This window comes from Bison bison, unplaced genomic scaffold (genome assembly GCF_000754665.1).
Source record: "Bison bison bison isolate TAMUID 2011002044 unplaced genomic scaffold, Bison_UMD1.0 scf7180017864280, whole genome shotgun sequence".
In the NCBI taxonomy this organism is placed as follows: Eukaryota; Metazoa; Chordata; class Mammalia; order Artiodactyla; family Bovidae; genus Bison; species Bison bison.
The window spans coordinates 5979738-5996776 of NW_011494852.1; the positions used below are offsets into that span (position 1 = coordinate 5979738).

At 51.8% G+C, this 17039-nt stretch overlaps 1 protein-coding gene across 1 annotated transcript in view; it reads left to right on the forward strand.

Moving 5' to 3' along the window:
* SIPA1L3 (signal-induced proliferation-associated 1 like 3) overlaps positions 1-17039 on the forward strand; it is a 255414-nt gene that overhangs the window by 180644 nt on the left and 57731 nt on the right. The window contains 4 exon segments of the mRNA XM_010849306.1: positions 1-372; positions 4814-5088; positions 12231-12482; positions 13259-13396. The exon segment at positions 1-372 is cut by the window's left edge and continues 3 nt beyond it. Coding sequence (XP_010847608.1) covers positions 1-372; positions 4814-5088; positions 12231-12482; positions 13259-13396 — 1037 coding nt within the window.

Consider the following 17039-nt stretch of genomic DNA (forward strand, 5'->3'; position numbering starts at 1 on the left):
GTCTCCAGCACACCCATTGACTCCACCGGCAAGTTCAACCTCATTTCCCTGACCTCCAAGAAGAAGGAGAAGACAAAAGCCCGGGCGGGCGCCGAGCAGCACAGCACCGGGGCCATCGCCTGGAGGGTGGCGGCTGAGGACTACGCGCAGGGGGTAGAGATAGACTGCATTTTGGGAATTTCCAACGAGTTTGTGGTGCTCCTAGACCTACGCACTAAGGAAGTGGTGTTCAACTGCTACTGCGGGGATGTCATCGGCTGGACCCCAGACTCCTCGACAATCAAAATTTTCTACGGGCGAGGGGACCATATCTTCCTCAAGGCCTCTGAGGGTTCTGTGGAGGACATAAGAGAAATTGTCCAGAGACTGAAGGTAAGGGAGAGAGCCCCTCAAGGTGCAGCAGTTCTGTGGTCTGACAGAGGCCTTAGGAACCACTGAAGTGCCTCCCTGAGCCCAGTCAGTTGGCCCAGAACGCTCGTCGGCCCCAAGAGAATCAGAATTGTCACTTTACACACCAGGGGTCTAGTGGGCTCTGCAGCCTGGGTTCTCCCTGGGGAAGGCTTGGGCCAAAGATCTGAGGCTCTCCATGTCATCGCCTTGAGAGGACAGAAGGCTTATTTACTCACTCTAGATGTTTAAACTCATGTTAAAAATGTAAGGATACTTTCCAGAAGAATTAAAATGTTGGATTGGCCAAAAAGTTCGTGTGGGTTTTTCTGTACCTTCTTAACAAAACACCAGATGAACTTTTTGGCCAACTCAACAGAATGAAAGACTTCCAGACCTTTAAAATATAGGGGTGGAAGCAGGATATTGGGGGTGGGGGTGTAAAAAAGCATAAGAAAACAAAATTATGTGGCAGGAATAATTCCACATCAGTAATCACAATAAATGTAAGTGATTTAACATTCTTTATTAAAGAACAGAGACTCACAGTCTAGATTAAAAAATCTTACCCTAATCTCTTGGCAGCTTAGGCTCAGACAGCTGCCAAATCAAAGGTAGCAGATTGGTTTCAAGTCAGATGACAGTTTAGTTGGTAATGGTCGTTGGAAGCATTGGGCTAAGAAGTACTAAGGCTACCTCAGAGCCCCAGGTGAGGGAATGTGGTCAGTGATTGGCTCTCAGTGGGTTTAACAGAATGTCAAGCATGAAATAGAGAAGGCAGTATATCACAGGAGTTAACAACACAAGTTCTCAAGTCAGAAGGCTTGGCTTCAAGTCCCAGCACTGCCACTTACCAGCTGTGTCACCTCACCATGTTCCTTAACCACTGGGTGACTCAGTTTTCCCAGCTGAAAAATGGGAACAGTGATCATCCCATATCATGTGGAAGTTTTAAGGACTGGATGAGTTATGTTGCCCAGGAAGCTGGCCTGACTTAAGAGGCTGTGATCTCCAGAGGCCAGTATCACAGCCAGCCCTCTTCACCCTTCTAGGCTTTTGCACTCGTTCCTTGAGTTCAGGTGGGATTGGTAAAGACCAGCTTTCAGATTCCCTGACTCCAAACTTCCTGCCCTGCCTTAAACTACAGCAACAGCTAGTGTGTAGATTTCCCATTAGGATGTGAGGTCCGTGAACAAGGGCCTCTGTTTTGCTCACTTGCTTATCTTATTTGTGTAGATCAGGGCTGGCACATAGTAGGTGTTTATTAAATGCTGATTAGTCGATCAGCTGAATAAGATGATTGACCCTGATTGTGTGCTCATGACCGATGATCTCACAGCCCTCCACCGGCCTCGTGGAGTGTAGGCACTGTTTTTATCCCCATTGGACCGGTGAGTAGCATGCAGCTCAGAGAGGTCACACAGCCAGTAGGTGGCAGACTGGGATCTGAATCCAGATTTTTCTGACTCCAAAACCTGTTTGTGCCCAAACTTGAGACTAATGACTAACTGCCTACTCAGCCTGTGGAAGTCAGCACGTCTAAGAGCAAGCTCCTGATTTCGTTCCCCTGGCCTCCCGGGGTTCTGTCTCCAGAGAACAAGCCCACCACACGAGTGGAATCGTAAGCCTCAGCACCAGCCTCACTCCTCTGTCTCATACCGACGTCCAGTCTGTCAGCTCCACCCCCCGGAGGCAGACTCTGCTGCTCCTGCCCCTTCTGCAGCCCCTCCTCGCCTGTCCAGTAGCCTCCTTGCTGGTCTCCTTTGCCTCCTTGTTTGCTTCCCTGGGGTCTGTTCTCAGGAAGGTTGTCAGAGGGATCTTGATCATGTCCCTGCTCTGCTCAAACCCCTCAGCCCACTCCAGGTAAAAGCCCAGTTCCTTATGGTGGCCTGAGAGGCCCTACATGGCCTGGATGCCTGTCGCTCTTGTCTCCTTATTACTCTCTCTCTGCTCCAAGAACACAGACTTCTGTGTCTAGAGTGGGCTCGTTGGGTAGTCAGCCTCAGGGCCTTTGCACTACCTGTGCCCTCTCTGTGGAACACCTTCTTCATCCCCACATGCCTCCTTCTCCTTCTACATACATTTTTTCAAAGGTCACCTATCGGTGAGGCCTTGTTATCCAAAATTGTAAAAACCCCCTCCACAACCTGGCCTTGAGCTTGTTCCACCCACTTTCCCTGCTTTAATTGTCACAGTAGCACCCACCACCATTTGATGTGTCTTTTTACATATGTGCTGCGTCCTCAGCACCTGGGCCAGTGTCTGGTGTGCAGCAGACACTCAGTGACCATGGACTGAATGCACACACACGTGCTGTCTGTAGTGACAGCAAAAGTGGCCGTTCACAGGGGGCCAACCATCTGACTCCTTGCAGCCTTGCACAATCTTGCATTTCTTCCCAAAACCCAATGAGGGAGATACTGTTATTAACTCAATTCACGGGACACAAGGGCGATGACTTCAAAGGGAAGAAGCGTTTTGACTCCCAAAGCAGAGGCCATGGTCTGGGATGAAGCTAGTCATGAGTTTCTCTTTTGAGGCACTAAACTGTAGGCTCTCCTTTCAAACAAGTTTGTTTTAACTTTTTAATCATGGGAAATTTCAAACAGACACAAAAGTAGAGAAACTCGCCCACTGATCCCCTAGACTTATCACCAGCTTCTGTAGTTATCAGCCTGCGGCCCATCTTGTTTCTCCCTTCCCTCTCTCCCTTCCCTTCCCCTGATAATTTTGAAACAAATCCTAGACATCCTGCCACTTCATCAGTAAATGTGTCAAGATTTACCTCTAAAACATACGGCTTCTGAAAAATAACTATTTTGCCTATTCTATATTAAAAAAATGAATAGTAATTCCTTAGTGACATGTAAACAAGTTGGGCCGTGAAATCAGTTACTGGATCTCAGTAGGCAGTTTTCAAGGACAGGGTAGAAAAGATTGGTGCACTGAGGAGGCACTTGGTCTCATGGAGCTTTGTTCCAGTTTCACATGTTTCCTCACCTCCCAAATTCTCACTGTCCAGACTAGCCTGGAACAGATGTGTTCACATCTTCAGGTAAGTCCTTCACCGTCCACACTCGTTTCTTGCTGCCCATACTCGGGAACATCTGTGTGGATTGCAAAGAATATTTTTGTGTATGTGGATACATGTGTAAATGTATGAATGCACAGCGTGGCTCGTGATATGAGATTCTTACTGTGCAGCTCTAATAAGTACATCAGATAGCATCATTTCTAACCAGGGAATGACTTCTCACGGGAGATGTCAACCATTACACAGCCGCTTTCCTTAAGGCAGTTTTTAAGGAGGCAGATCTTGCTGTAACTTGGTTAACAGCTCCAGCTTATCAAGTTAATCTTTTTATTCCAAGAAGAGGAGGGAATCCCTAAGGATATGCTGAAGCTCTAGGTGTTCTGTTCAGTGGCTTCTCCTATCTATGGTCATATGTTAGCATGGCGAAAGTCTCCCACAAGTGAAGCGGGGAATAAATCAGAGAGAAGGCCCTCCGTGTGTGGTCTGGTTGGCTTCAGGATGGGGGACAGCCTGAGACGGAGGTTCGAAAGGGGTTTTTGCCTTGCAGAATGAGGTCCTGGAGTAAAGAATGTGGCGCCGAGCCCCCAGCCTAGACAAACTCACAGGGTCTCTGGTCTCTGGCTTCTCCAGCTTACTCTGGTTACAGTCACCGTATCCATCAGGGCTTCAGACAACAAAGGTTTATCTCACTCATGCCACGTGTCCATCTCAGGTTGGGCTGGAGTCTGAACTCACAGACCCTAGCTGACCAAACAGGCACTCTCTGGAATAATCCTAGTGGCCGTGGCAGAGGGGAAAGGCCTGAAGAGGGTCTCAAATTGGCGATGAAATGCCCCAGCCCAGACAGTATGCCATTCCCATTCACAGCTCATTGGCCAAAACAAGTCTTGTGCAGGCATGCTAAGTTGCTTCAGTTGTGTCTGACTCTTTGTGACCCCATGGACTATAGCCCTCCAGGCTCCTCTGTCCTTGGGATTCTGCAGGCAAGAATACTGGAGTGGGTTACTATTTCCTCCTCCAGGGGATCTGCCCAACCCAGGGATCAAACCCGAATCTCTTATGTCTGTTGCATTGGCGGGAGGTTCTTTATCACTAGTGCCACCTGGAAAGCCCAAAACCAGTTCCAGAGACCACCAGCCACAGAGAGGGTGGGAGGGGGCATGCGGAGAACACGACTCATGACCGCCACCTCTGTATGAGGTGTCCATGTTTCTCCAGGAGTCAGGAGCCCAGGCTGGGACGAGGTGGGTGTCTGCACGCCTGTACCATGACATCACCTGGGAGAATGGGGGGGAGGGGGTCTTTGGCCTCAAAAGGGCAGAATCTGCCCCAGGAGCTTCCCCCGCTGCCCCCGAGCAGCTTGTGAAACTGGACCCTGCGTGTGGCCCACAGGTGATGACCAACGGCTGGGAGACAGTGGACATGACCCTGCGGCGGAACGGGCTGGGGCAGCTGGGCTTCCACGTGAAGTACGACGGGACGGTGGCCGAGGTGGAGGATTACGGGTTTGCCTGGCAGGCCGGCCTGCGGCAGGGCAGCCGGCTGGTGGAGATCTGCAAGGTGGCTGTGGTCACACTGACCCACGACCAGATGATCGACCTGCTACGCACCTCCGTCACCGTCAAGGTGGTCATCATCCCGCCTTTCGACGACGGCACACCCCGGAGGTAAGTCTGTCCCCCCGGAGAGGTCAGCAGCTCCCCGGGTGCTGGCCCTTGGGGCCCTTCCTCAACAGGTGGTGATAATGGTGTCAGGGTCCAAGTCAGCATCTGTGGAACCCCTCCCGCAGGTGGTCATGGTCTAAGCTCTGCACACGCATGCTGTCCCCTCCGGCCCCCACCACAGCCCCATGAGGTGGGCACCCTCCTTAGTCGCACACAGCGTTCCAGTCCTTGCCTGAGAGTTCCCTAGCGGTCCAGTGGTTAAGACAGCGTTTCCACTGCAGGGGGCGTGGGTTTGATCCCTAGCTGGGGAACTGAGATCCCACATACCTCGAGGCGTAGCCAAAAAATAGTGGGAAAAAAGACCTTGCCTGAAGGTACAATGTGCCTCATCATTTGTTCAGCACACATTTACTGAGCCCCTACTGTGTATACACTCCATTTGAAGTCTTGAGTAGGATTTAGCAGTGAACAAAATAAAAGCACCCATTCCCTTGGAGTTTGTGTCCTGACAGGCAGTCATTAAACAGGTGTGTAACACAGGACCAGGCAGTGAAGAGATCCGAGGAGAAGAGCAGGGTCATAGAAGGGGCTAACAGGTGGTCAGGGGAGGCTCCCTGGTGGAGGCTGCAGTGGGATTTTCCAGGCCAGCAGAACCCAGGCCATGGACAGGCCAGGGCAGGGTCTCCAGAGTGTCAGCGTATGGAGGGGGAGGGTTCCTGCAGCACAGGGAGTGTGGTGTGGAGCACACTGAGCAAGGCTGAGATGGAAGAGAGGGCCTGGGCGTGGGGGCAGACTGGGGGCCCTTCCTGGACACAATGCCAAGCTTGGGTTTTGTTCACTGGGAAGCCAGTGCAGGATTTGTTTCTTTTTGTTTTGTTTTAATGGACTGTTTCAGACATTTTTCTCTATGATTTATTTATTTGTCTGCATCAGGTCTTAGTTGCTGCACGTGGCATGTTTGTGGTTGGCGCATGGGCTTAGGCGCTCCATGGCTTATGGAATCTTAGTTCCCCAACCAGAAATCGAACCTGCATCCCCTGCCTTGGAAGGTGGATTCTTAACCCCTGGACCACCAGGGAAGTCCCGTATTTCAAGCATATTAAAAGCATGCTAAGTCCCCTGTTCCAACATTTGTCAACATGTGGCCAGTTCTTATTTTGTTTTTGTTTGTTTTTAATCCCATACCTGTCCACCTTAGATTATTTGAAGCAGTCTCACTCCTTCGACTGTATCTCTACCCAGTCAGGACCTTAAAAAAATTTAGCAGACTGCCTCAACTCCCCTGTCCATCTTTAACTTCTTTTGTACCACAGGCTCTTCCTGTGGCATTTGGTTGATGAATCTCTTTTTAAAAAATCTTATTTTTTTCTTACCTTTTGTTTTGGGAGGAAACCGGATCTCTTGTTTTTCAGTTTCCTGCTTCCTGGGTTTAGCTGCTTGCATCCTGCTGATGTCCTTTAACCTGTTCTTCTAACGCGTGTATTTCCCACAAACTGGAGTTCAGCATAAAAGCTTGATCAGATTCTAGTTGAATTTCCTTTTGTTTTTCTGAAGATTTTTTTTGATGTGGACCATTTTAAAGACTTCATTGGACTTGTTACAATATTACTTTTGGTTTGTTTCGGTTCCTTGGCTGTGAGGCATGTGGGATCTTAGTTTTCCGACCAGGGATCGAACCCACGTTCCCTGGCTTGGAAAGCGAAGTCTTAACTGCCAGGGAGGTCCCTGAATTTCCTTTGGTCACAGCACTTCCCAGGTGTGCATCCATCAGGAGGCGCCACATGTCTGGCTGTCCCTGTGGGAGTGATACGAAGGGCAGTCAGAGGGTTCCTAGGGTGGCAGCCTGACCCTAAACGTTGTACGTTTCCCCTCGGCTCTCAGCAGCCGTTTGTGATCCTTGTCTGGATCCCCTGTGTCATGACGGGTCACACTCAAGTGATGTCCTCAGTTCTAGCCTTCCTTCTTTATTTTTAAAAAGTTCTTTGTGCTGCGTCTTTGTTGCTGCCCACCAGGTTTCTCCAGTTGCCGTGAGCGGGGCTGTTCTCTAGCTGCAGTGCACAGGCTTCTCATTGCAGTGGCTGCTCTCGTCGCAGAGCACGGGCTCTAGGGCACGGAGCCTCAGTAGTTGCTGCTCCGGGCTCTAGAGCACAGGCTCCGTAGTTGAGGCTCATGGGCTTAGTTGCCCCTCGGCATGTCGGATCTTCTCAGACCAGGGATTGAACCTTGTGTCCCCTGCGTTGGCAGGCGGATTCTTAACCACCGGCCCACCACCAAGGAAATCCTTTCTTCATTTATTGGCTGGAATTCTTCCAAAAAGAACATTCCTTCAGCAACCATTTGATTCCTCTGAGGTATAATTTGTACAGAGAAGGCAGGATAGATGTGATTCTGAGAAGAATGAATTGGTACCCTAGCAACCTCCAGCGATGACTTGGAAACAGTGGTTCTAGAATCACTACATCCCGAGGCCGGAAGCACAGCTGCACAGAGGACAGTCCGGTCCCGGCCCTCACAGCCCCGATGGATGGACTGGAGAAGACAACCAATAAGAAAGTGAGCCAGTGAGATGGTTCACACAGTCCAGGCGGAAATCACTGGGCGTAGCGGGAAGGCAGACCTGCAGGGAGGCTGCCTGCGTTTGAGTCCAGGCTCCTCTTCTTATTAACTTTGACCTTGGCAAATGTCCCCACCACTCTGTGCCTGTTTCCTCATTTATAAAATAGGGACGTTAATGGAGCTTTTGCCCAAAAGTGGCTGTAAGGTGGGAGGAGGGGAGGCCCGCAGAGCACACAGCACAGGACTTGGCCTGTAAGAGGCACTCAGAAGACACCGGCCGTGAGGTCCTGGGTGTGAGGAACACTAGGCCCGACCTGACATCAGACTGGGTGGTCAGGGAAGGCCTGCGGGTGAGAAGGAACCAAGAGACAGGCCCTGTGGGGGGGGGAGGGTAAGAACAAGAGGCTCTTGGGTTGTTGACGGACCAGAATGGAGGGTCACGTGGCTGGAACAGGGTGAGCCAAGAGAAAGGCACGCGATGAGGGGACACTGAGAGCTTACACACGTGGTCTCCCAGGGCTGGTGTGATCCCTGGTTTACAGATAAGAAAACTGACACCCGGGGTGGACCACAGTCTTGTGCAGAGTTGCACGGCTACTAAGTGGCAGAGCAAAACTCAATCCACGTTTCCCATCTCCGTGTATTCTGCTTCCTGTCATAGCAGTCTCGAGCTGTGGGCGTGTGAGTCCTGGCTGCACCCTCCCACCTTCTTGAGTCTTGCTTGCTCTGAACTTGGTGGGGGACAGTTCTGGGCAGGGTTCAACCCTGCCACAACCCAGGGCTTGGCCACCCAGGTTCCAGTCCCCTAGCCTTGGGACTCCAGTCAGGCCCCAGGCATCCCCTTCTCCCAGCCCTCTTCCGGGGCTTCCTCCACCCCTGCATGGGGCCAAGGCCAGGCCACACCCGTGCCGAGCTCTGCAGGGGCAAGTCAAGCTGAGGTAACCCTTCTGCCTCATTGCATACACACGCAAACACACATAGACACACACACAGTAGCAGCCCGCCTGTTGGATGACTCTCCAAAGCTTGGAAGCGCCAGAGGCCACACAAAGGTCCTTGGACCTGCAGGTAGGGACCAGCTGAGTGAAAGGCAGCATCTGCAGGCTCCCTTCTCTAGCTCTGGGGAGATGAGGCCGAGGAGGGCGTGACCAGACAGACGGGTTCCACTCCCCACCCTGTTTATGAGGAAAGCTATCATCTGGCTCCCTTTACAAGGCAGCCACCGAAACAGGAGAGGTGTGGGTTGGGACTTGCGTGGTGTGTGTGGCTCTTCAAGCACAGAGGGGTCTGGCTGATCTCGTTTAACAGAGCTGATATCCTAGCTTTGCGGTTCCTCCAACCTGTTGCTATGACCCTGGCCTCCTAGCCTGGTTGTCATGATCCCTGCCACCGGCCAGGCTTTGTAGGGCCTGGGTCTGGACCCCAGGCTCTTCAGACACTGCATAGAATACAGGGGGTCGTACTCACACCCCCAGACCATGAGGCTGGGGTTCTCAAGTGAGCCCTTCCCAGATGGACCAGGTAGCCAGAAGGGACATCCCAGAGCCCCCAGTGCGGTGTGTCATGGTGATCTGGCATGTTTGTACAGGCTCATCTCACTGTGTCTGTCCTGCCTGATGGGGAAGCTGATCCAGGACGCCTTTGGTTCCTCATTTGGATTCAAGATATCTGAAGGGGGACGGGGTGCTCCTCCCTGAGAAGGGGAATTGAAACCCCACAAGTGAGTGAGTTGGAGAGAGAGAAAGGAGTCCCCATGGCCTCCAGAAACTAGGCTGTTGGGAATCAAAGAGAAGGAGGCAGATAGGAAAAGTGGTTTGCGAACCTGGGCATCCATCACCAGGCGTCTTCCGCACACGGCTGAGAGGTTGGAGAGGGAATCTTTAGTGCAGCATTGTTGGTCAAGCAAAAGACTAGAAGAAACTAGATGTCCAGCCACAGGAGACTGGCTAAGTAAATCCCAGGTCATCCGTGTGATGGAGTAGTAATTGATTGTTTACAGAAAATGCAGTGAGTCAAGAATATATAAAAACCTGGCAGCTGTGGGTGCTTCTGGTGGGTGTAACTGGTGGACAGAGATGCCGTCTAATAACACTTTAATTTTTAAAAACAATCCTAAAACTGGATCAGTGAAAGGAGCTTCTTAAACTTTCTCATGTCAGCATCATCCCTGGCAGCTTGGTAAAATGCAGCTTCCTGGGCCCCGCCTCAAAGAGGACTGTGATTCAGAGGAGCTGAGATGGGCCCAGGCATCTGCTTTCCTTTACTGAGCGCTCAGGGTGATCTAGATGCTGATGGATCTCAGATCACGGGGAATGAATTTGTTCCAGAGCCCCCAGGTGGGTGTGGCTGGACTTCAGAAAATGGAAAGAAGGCTTCTGCTTCTGAGCTTGTGGGAATGGCAGGCAGAGTCCACAGAATCGGCTGGAGATATATGTTAAGCACTTGGCATGCACCAGACTTTTTGCTGATGTTCGCCACCACCCCCATTTTGCAGATGAGGAAACTGAGGCTCTGAGAAGGAAACTCCTTCACCCAAGACTACATGGGCCATAAGCAGCAGAGCTGTGATCCGAACCAGCTGTCTGCCTGTGGCGCCCTGGCTGTCTGTCACTCTGTGCTGCCCTCCAATGATTGTTTTCCCTCTTTGAGGTCATGACCAGGGACTCTTGGCCAAAGGTGGAGCTGTCAGTAACAGGGGCAGAAGTCACAGGCCCGTGGAATCTACCCACTGGCTCCCACACTGTCCCAGTGAGCCAGTGTGTATGGTGGTTAAAGTTGTGGCCTTTCAAGTCAGCTTACTATCTTTAAATCCAGTTTCTGGAAATTCCCTGGTAATCCAGTGCTTTCACTGCCAGGGCGTGGGTTCAATCCCTGGTCAGGGAACTAAAATTCTATAAGCCCCATGGCACAGCCAAAAAAAGGATAAATCAATCAATTCAGTTTCTGCCTCTTGCTGGCTGTGTGACCTTGGATAGGTTACTTAACTTCTCTGTGCCTCGATTTGCTTCTCTCTTCAGTGTATCTACTGATAATAACCAGCAACAGAGGTGAAGCAGCAAAAGAGAGACTTTACTGGCTAATGCACCTAAGAAGACCGGGAGATAGGGCAAGATTGAAATGTAGCTTTATGCAGGGTCTTGGACGTCTTCATCAAGAATCTCACCTGTCTCATTTTCTGCGTTGCTATCATTCTCAAACCACCTCTTCCTCATCGCAGCTCCAGCTTAGGTCTCCCCAGCTCAGCAGCCCAGTGAAACAGATCTTTTTCTTACCACCTACCCCCCACCTTGTCCACCCCCCTTGCAGCAGTTCGAGTTGATCCTCACTGTCTTTGATTGGCTCAGCTTGGGGCACCTGACAATCCTGTGCCTGTCATCTCAAAGAAGCGCTTCTGATTGGCTGGCCTGGGTCACATGCTCATACCTGGAGCCAGGAAGTGGGATCCACCCCACCCAGAGCACACAGACCTGTTCTCAGGAGAAGGGGGTGTAGAAGCCAGGCAGGCAGGAGCAGCGGGTACGCACTGCCTGGGTCCACGGTGGTACCACGTCCACCTGGGCCTGGCAGATCTGCAGGTCCTGTTAGGCGTTTGTATGCTTTCGTTCCTCACCGGGCACCTGGTGAGGCGTGGGCACCTACTGATCCAGAGAAGCTGCTGGAAGGCGCTTCTGAATATCAGCTCCAGCTCCAGTGCTGCCGAGGGCACTGTGTGTCTGGCCCAGGTGCCAGAGAACATTCCTGGGTCATTTTTTGATGCCTCCTCAGCAGACATGACCTGGGTCCACAGCCACCACAACCACCAGATCTTTTGCCGGGTGACCCTGAAAGTGCCCCAGGCTCCAGGGGGCTCAGGAGAACCACAGAGGGTTGGCTCAGTGTGGGCCTGACAGCTTCCAGGCCCAGGGCTCCTACCAGCTCGGCTCCCACAGCCGCTGGGAGGTGTGTTTTGTGAGCACGGCCCCCTGCTCGGGCTCAGAGCCCCCTCCCACGCTGCACTGCAGCGGAGGCGGAGGACGCCAGCCCAGCCTGCGGAGCCCCCCGCCCTGAGCCAGGAACATTGCGGTGCGTGAGCCAGCCTGGTCTAGGGGGAGTCACAGGCCGTTCTGCATCTATTTCAAGGTTCTGGATTTTTCGTGGCTTTTTTTTTTTTTTCTAACCACCCTGCAAAGTAGGTCACCTGCTCCTCTTCCAGCTGCCTTTGAGCTTCTTTGGAACAAGGCAGATACTGTCCTTTGATGCTGAGGGCATCCGCCTTTCTGGCCCTGAGTACTGCCAAGGGAGGGTGGGGGCGCCGCGCCAGCCTGAGGAGGACACTGGCCAACTGGAGGCCTGGGTCAGGGTGAAGGGAGAGACCGGGAGAGAGGAAGAGGAGGGGACGGGGAGATGAAGTAGAGTGTGCCCCGCAGTCGGGGCCACTGTGTTGGACCCTGTCTGGGTTGAGGACACAGAGCTGCTCCATTTCAGACAAGTTTGAAGCGTCCCCACTCGGCCTTTAAAATAGAAGACTGTTCAGATCTGGGCTGCAAAGCAGCAGCCCTGCGCGCTGGTGGGCCGGGGCCTTTTCCGAGTAACGACGTTTTCCTTCCCAGGGGGTGGCCAGAAACCTATGATATGAATACCTCGGAGCCCAAGACCGAGCCGGAGGGCCTGGCCCCGGGGGGCCGGCCCCCCTACCGCAGCAATGCTCCCTGGCAGTGGAGTGGGCCTGCATCCCACAACTCTCTCCCGGCCTCCAAGTGGGCCGCCCCCGCCACCCCCGGACACGCCCAGTCCCTGAGCCGGCCCCCGAAGCAGACCCCCATGGTCCCCTTCCGGGAGTCCCAGCCCCTGCACAGCAAGAGGTAAGGACCCCCCCACCCCTGCCCAGGGGTGCCACCCAGCCCCCACCTCCCCTTGCCCCCTGCCGCCCTCTGCCTTTCACTCTCTCTCCTCCGCCTGTTGTCCAGCCTCCTCCTCTCCCTTGCCTTCTCATTCTCATGCCCCTCCCTTCCTCCTCGCCTTAAACTTGCCTTATGAGCCTCTGGAGCGTGGACACAGAGCTGGGGCACTCAGCGCCTGCGGTTGGAAATCCACCCTACCATGTGTGATTAAAACCATATATTTGTTTTAAAGGTCAAGGGACTGATAAGCACACAATTTAGGAGAGTGATTACTTCTGGGGGAGACAGGGAGGTGGGGCGGGGAGGAGCCCGCCCGTGGGTACACATGGCCCCAGGTCTAGCCCTCTGGTCGGGTGGTAAGTTCAGGTAGTTTGTTTTATTATGATGGCATATACCGCTTATCAAAAGATAGGCACTTCTGAATACATTATGTATTAAAAGATAAAGAAAATTTTCTAAGAAATGAGGGAATCCAACTTGCAGAGGAGAGTCTCGTCCCAGGTGTGGGTGGCCCGTCCAGCCTCTGTCAGGCTGCAGACGCTGAGGGGTGGGCTCAGCTGTGGTGGGAAGGAGGGAAAGGGTGTCCTGGCCTCCCCAGCCCTTCGCTCAGCAGCCCTGCCTCCATCCCCACAGAGGAGAGCAGGTGAAGCCCACGGGTGTGGCTGGGTCGCAGGACTGGGCCAGGCTCTCCTCCTCGCTCACCCCCACCCCCTTCCTCTCTCGAATCTCTGTTCCAGGCCCGTCAGCTTCCCAGAAACCCCTTACACAGCGTCACCAGCAGGGGTCGACAAAGTCCCTCCCTACCGACAGCCTTCTGGGAGCTTCTCCACCCCCGGCTCAGCCACCTACGCGAGATACAAGCCATCCCCAGAAAGGTCAGACTCTCTTCTCTCTTTCCCGTTAAGGAATCTGATGAAAGCCAGCAGCCGTCTTCCTCGGGAGATGCACTTACCCGACATACAGGTTTATTTGCCATTTTATGGGGCTCTTGGATTCCCCAGGGTCCTCAGAGGCCCACTGGGATAGAGGGCTGAGTGTGTTAGTTAGGATGTGGGGCCAAGCCAGCCTGGCCAGGACGGGCCCTGCCGGTCCTCACATCAGCGTTTCAGTTGCCATTTTTCTCAATGCCTGAATCACTTGTCTGAGCACGCCCCTTGCAACACAGCTGTTATCTGCCTCCAGCCCACGCTCCCCCCACACCAGGCCCCCACCCAACATTACCCAGTTTTCAGGGCCAGTCAGGCTTCAGTCCTGTCCCCTTCCCCAGTCTGGCAGCCTAGGGGATCTTCCCAACTCCTGCCTGGCTCCCTGTGCCCTCAGAATAAACACAGTTTCTCTAGCTTACTCTCCAGCAACCTTCCACTCCAGTGCCCTGGAACCTTCCTTCTCCCCTGGGGTGCCTATCTGAGGGGTGGCCACACCACTCCCCTGTCCTCGGGCAGAGCCACACGCCTCATCCTGGATGCCCGCGGCCCATCTCTTCAGCCTCCTGAGCATCTCTGCCCCGCCCCCTCCTCCTTTCCCCAGTGCCCTGCCCTGGCCACCTCCCTGAGCCCCCAGCCTCTGTGCCACCTCCTCTAGTCCACCCCCACTCAGTAGCCAGGGGGTCTTTGTCTGGTGGCCATGTCTATCTCCTGCTCCAAACCCCACCCCCACGTGTCCCAGAGCTCTCATGACACAACCTCTGCGCTTCACTGTGGCCACCGGGGACCCCTCCCCCTCCCCTGCCTCTCCAGCCTCGTGCAGTGCCCTGCACATCAGCCTCCCCAGCCCCTTCTCCCATCCAAGTGCTGACCAGGCCCGACCCTGCTTAGCTTCCGACATCAGACAAGATGGGACGAGTTCAGGGTGGTATGGCCGTAGACCCCAGCCACTTCTAATCTCCTAGGCAGGCTGTGTGCTTTTCAGAATCCTCCCCGTGTTCTTCTGTCCACCCAGAAGTTCTTCATGATCTTCACCCCTACAGACTCCCCAGACCCCACTCTTCCAGTGTGAGTGCTGATGCTCCTCCAGGAAGCCTTCCCTGTACCCCCACCTCCCACACAGTGACGTGTTGCCCCCCGTGCCCTTCACTTCTGTTTGTCTTTTCCTGCCGACCACCTTGAGTCGTCTCCATCCTGTTAGCCCAAGAAGTGTGTGTGCATGCATATTCATGCATGTGTGCATGAACATGCCTGCTGCTTTCCAGTATATAACACTTTTTTTCTTATGATCACCATCACACAGCTCAGGGTCTGGTAGATCCTTGGTATATATTTGATGAAAGGATGGAGTGAGTGAGTGAGTTTGTTTAAGTAGCATGCCTCAGAATCACCCAGAGGGAGGGCTTGTTAAAATACCGATAACTGGGCCTCACCCTCGAGTTTCCAGCTTAGTAGGACTAGGGTAGGCCATGTGATTCCAAGGCTGCCAGCCCAGGGAACACACTTCGAGAGCTTCTACACCTTACCACTGCTTGATTCTAAGCCTCTGTTGTAAAACTTGGGGAAACATACTCTCTCATCTTCTGGTAGCCACCATTCAGCTCTCAACTGCAGTGGGTCCCAAGAGCCCTCTGTGTTCCAGGTGCCAGGAGAAATATTTGAGATACTTACCCAGGGGTTCCTGTTATCAGCACCTGCTGTGGTGAGAGAAGATCTCAGAAGGGATGCACACACTGCCAAGAGCTCTGATAGTCTCAGGCCTTGGAGGAGGGAGCTCAGCCCAACCCCAGGTCTAAGCTGGCTGCCCAGAGCAGGTGGTATTTGAATAGGGCTTTGAGAGATGAATAGGAGTTTGCTGCAGAAAAGAGGGAGAAAGTCATTCCAAACAGAGCAGAGGCCACAGACATCAGTAAGCAGAATGGTGTGGAATGGAGAGGAGTCTGAGGTATGGGGGCACCAGGGTGGTAACAGTGGCTGAGGCTGGAAGTGGCAGTTGGCGTGGAGCCATCAGCCAAGAATAGAGGTGGTGGGGATGATGCTTTTGGTAATTCCAAGGAGCTTTTTCCCCCCCAAAGTCCTGGTGTCCCCCCTCCTATCTTACTGCTTTTAAACTATTTGAATAATTATAGATTCACAAAAAGTTTAAAAGAAACAGATAAAGCCCTCCTTGAATCCTTCACCCAGCCTCTCCAAATTTAACGTCTTTCATAACTGATACAATATCAAAGCAGTTGACATTGGTACAATCCACAGTGCTTATTCAGAATACACCAATTACCTGTGTGTATGTAGCTGTATGGAATTTTGTCCACAGTTAAGACTCAACTGTGCCATCACCATGAAACTCCCTCGGCTACCCCTATATAGCCACACCCATCCCCTCCCCTAGCCCTCTGGCAACCAGTAATCTTTTCTGGGTCTCTTACTTCATGAATGCTATATAAAAGGAATCACACAGTATGTGCCCTTTTGAGATTCTTTTTCTCTCAGTTGAGAATCTTCCACATTTTTGCCTGTATCTGTAGTCAAATCCTTATTATTGCTGAGTTATATTCGCTGGTGTGGTACCATTGATGAATATTCAGGTAGTTTCTGGGTTTGGGCTATGCAAATATTCATGCTCTGAACATGCGTGAAAATAAGTTTTCACTTCTCTGCGATAAATGCCGAAGAATGCAGTTGCTTGCCAAAATATAGAAACAACCTAAATGGCTGTTGACAGATGAATGGATAAAGGAAACATGGTGTAATATACACAATGGAATATTATTCAACCATAAAAAGAGGAAATCCTGCCGTTTACAATAACGTGGATGAACCTTAAAGGCATTTATGTTCAGTGAAATAAAGCAGAAAGACAAATACTGTGCAGTACCACATGTGGAATGAAAAAAAAGTCAAAGAAACAGAGTAGATAGAATGGTAGTTACTTGGGGGTGGGGGAAATGGGACAATGTTGGTCAAAGGGGCACAAACTCTGAGTTATAAGATGAGTAAGTTCTGAGGATTTCACGTGTCACATGGTGGCTGTAGTTAATTCTATATTATACACTTAAGATCTGCTAAGTGGGTAGATCTTAAACATTCTCATCCCAAAAAAAGATAACTATTTGAGATGTTAAATATGGTAATTGTGGTCATCATTTTACAGTGTATACATATATCAAATCATTACATTGTACAACTTTAAGTATATTATGATTTTATGTGTCACTTACACCTCAGTAAACCTCGGGGGTGTGTGAGATGTTTCTCCAAGTGCCACTTACTCAACAAGTTGAGAGCATTATTACAGTGAAAGAGTGTGCTGACCATTCAGTACTGTGTGTAGAAAAGTGTTTAGGAAAAAAAGAAAAGAATACGGTTGCATAGTGTGTGGTAAGTCCATTTTTAGTTTTAAAAAGAACTGCCAAACTATTTTCCAGAGTGGTTGTACCATTGTACGTTCCCACTGGCAAGCTGTGAGTCATCCGGTTTCTCCACATCCTCATCGCTATCTGGTGTCATCGCCACTTTTCACTTTAGCTATTCTCATAGGTGTGATGATAGCTCATCGTGGTTTAAATTTGCATTTCTCCAGTGGCTAACGATGTTG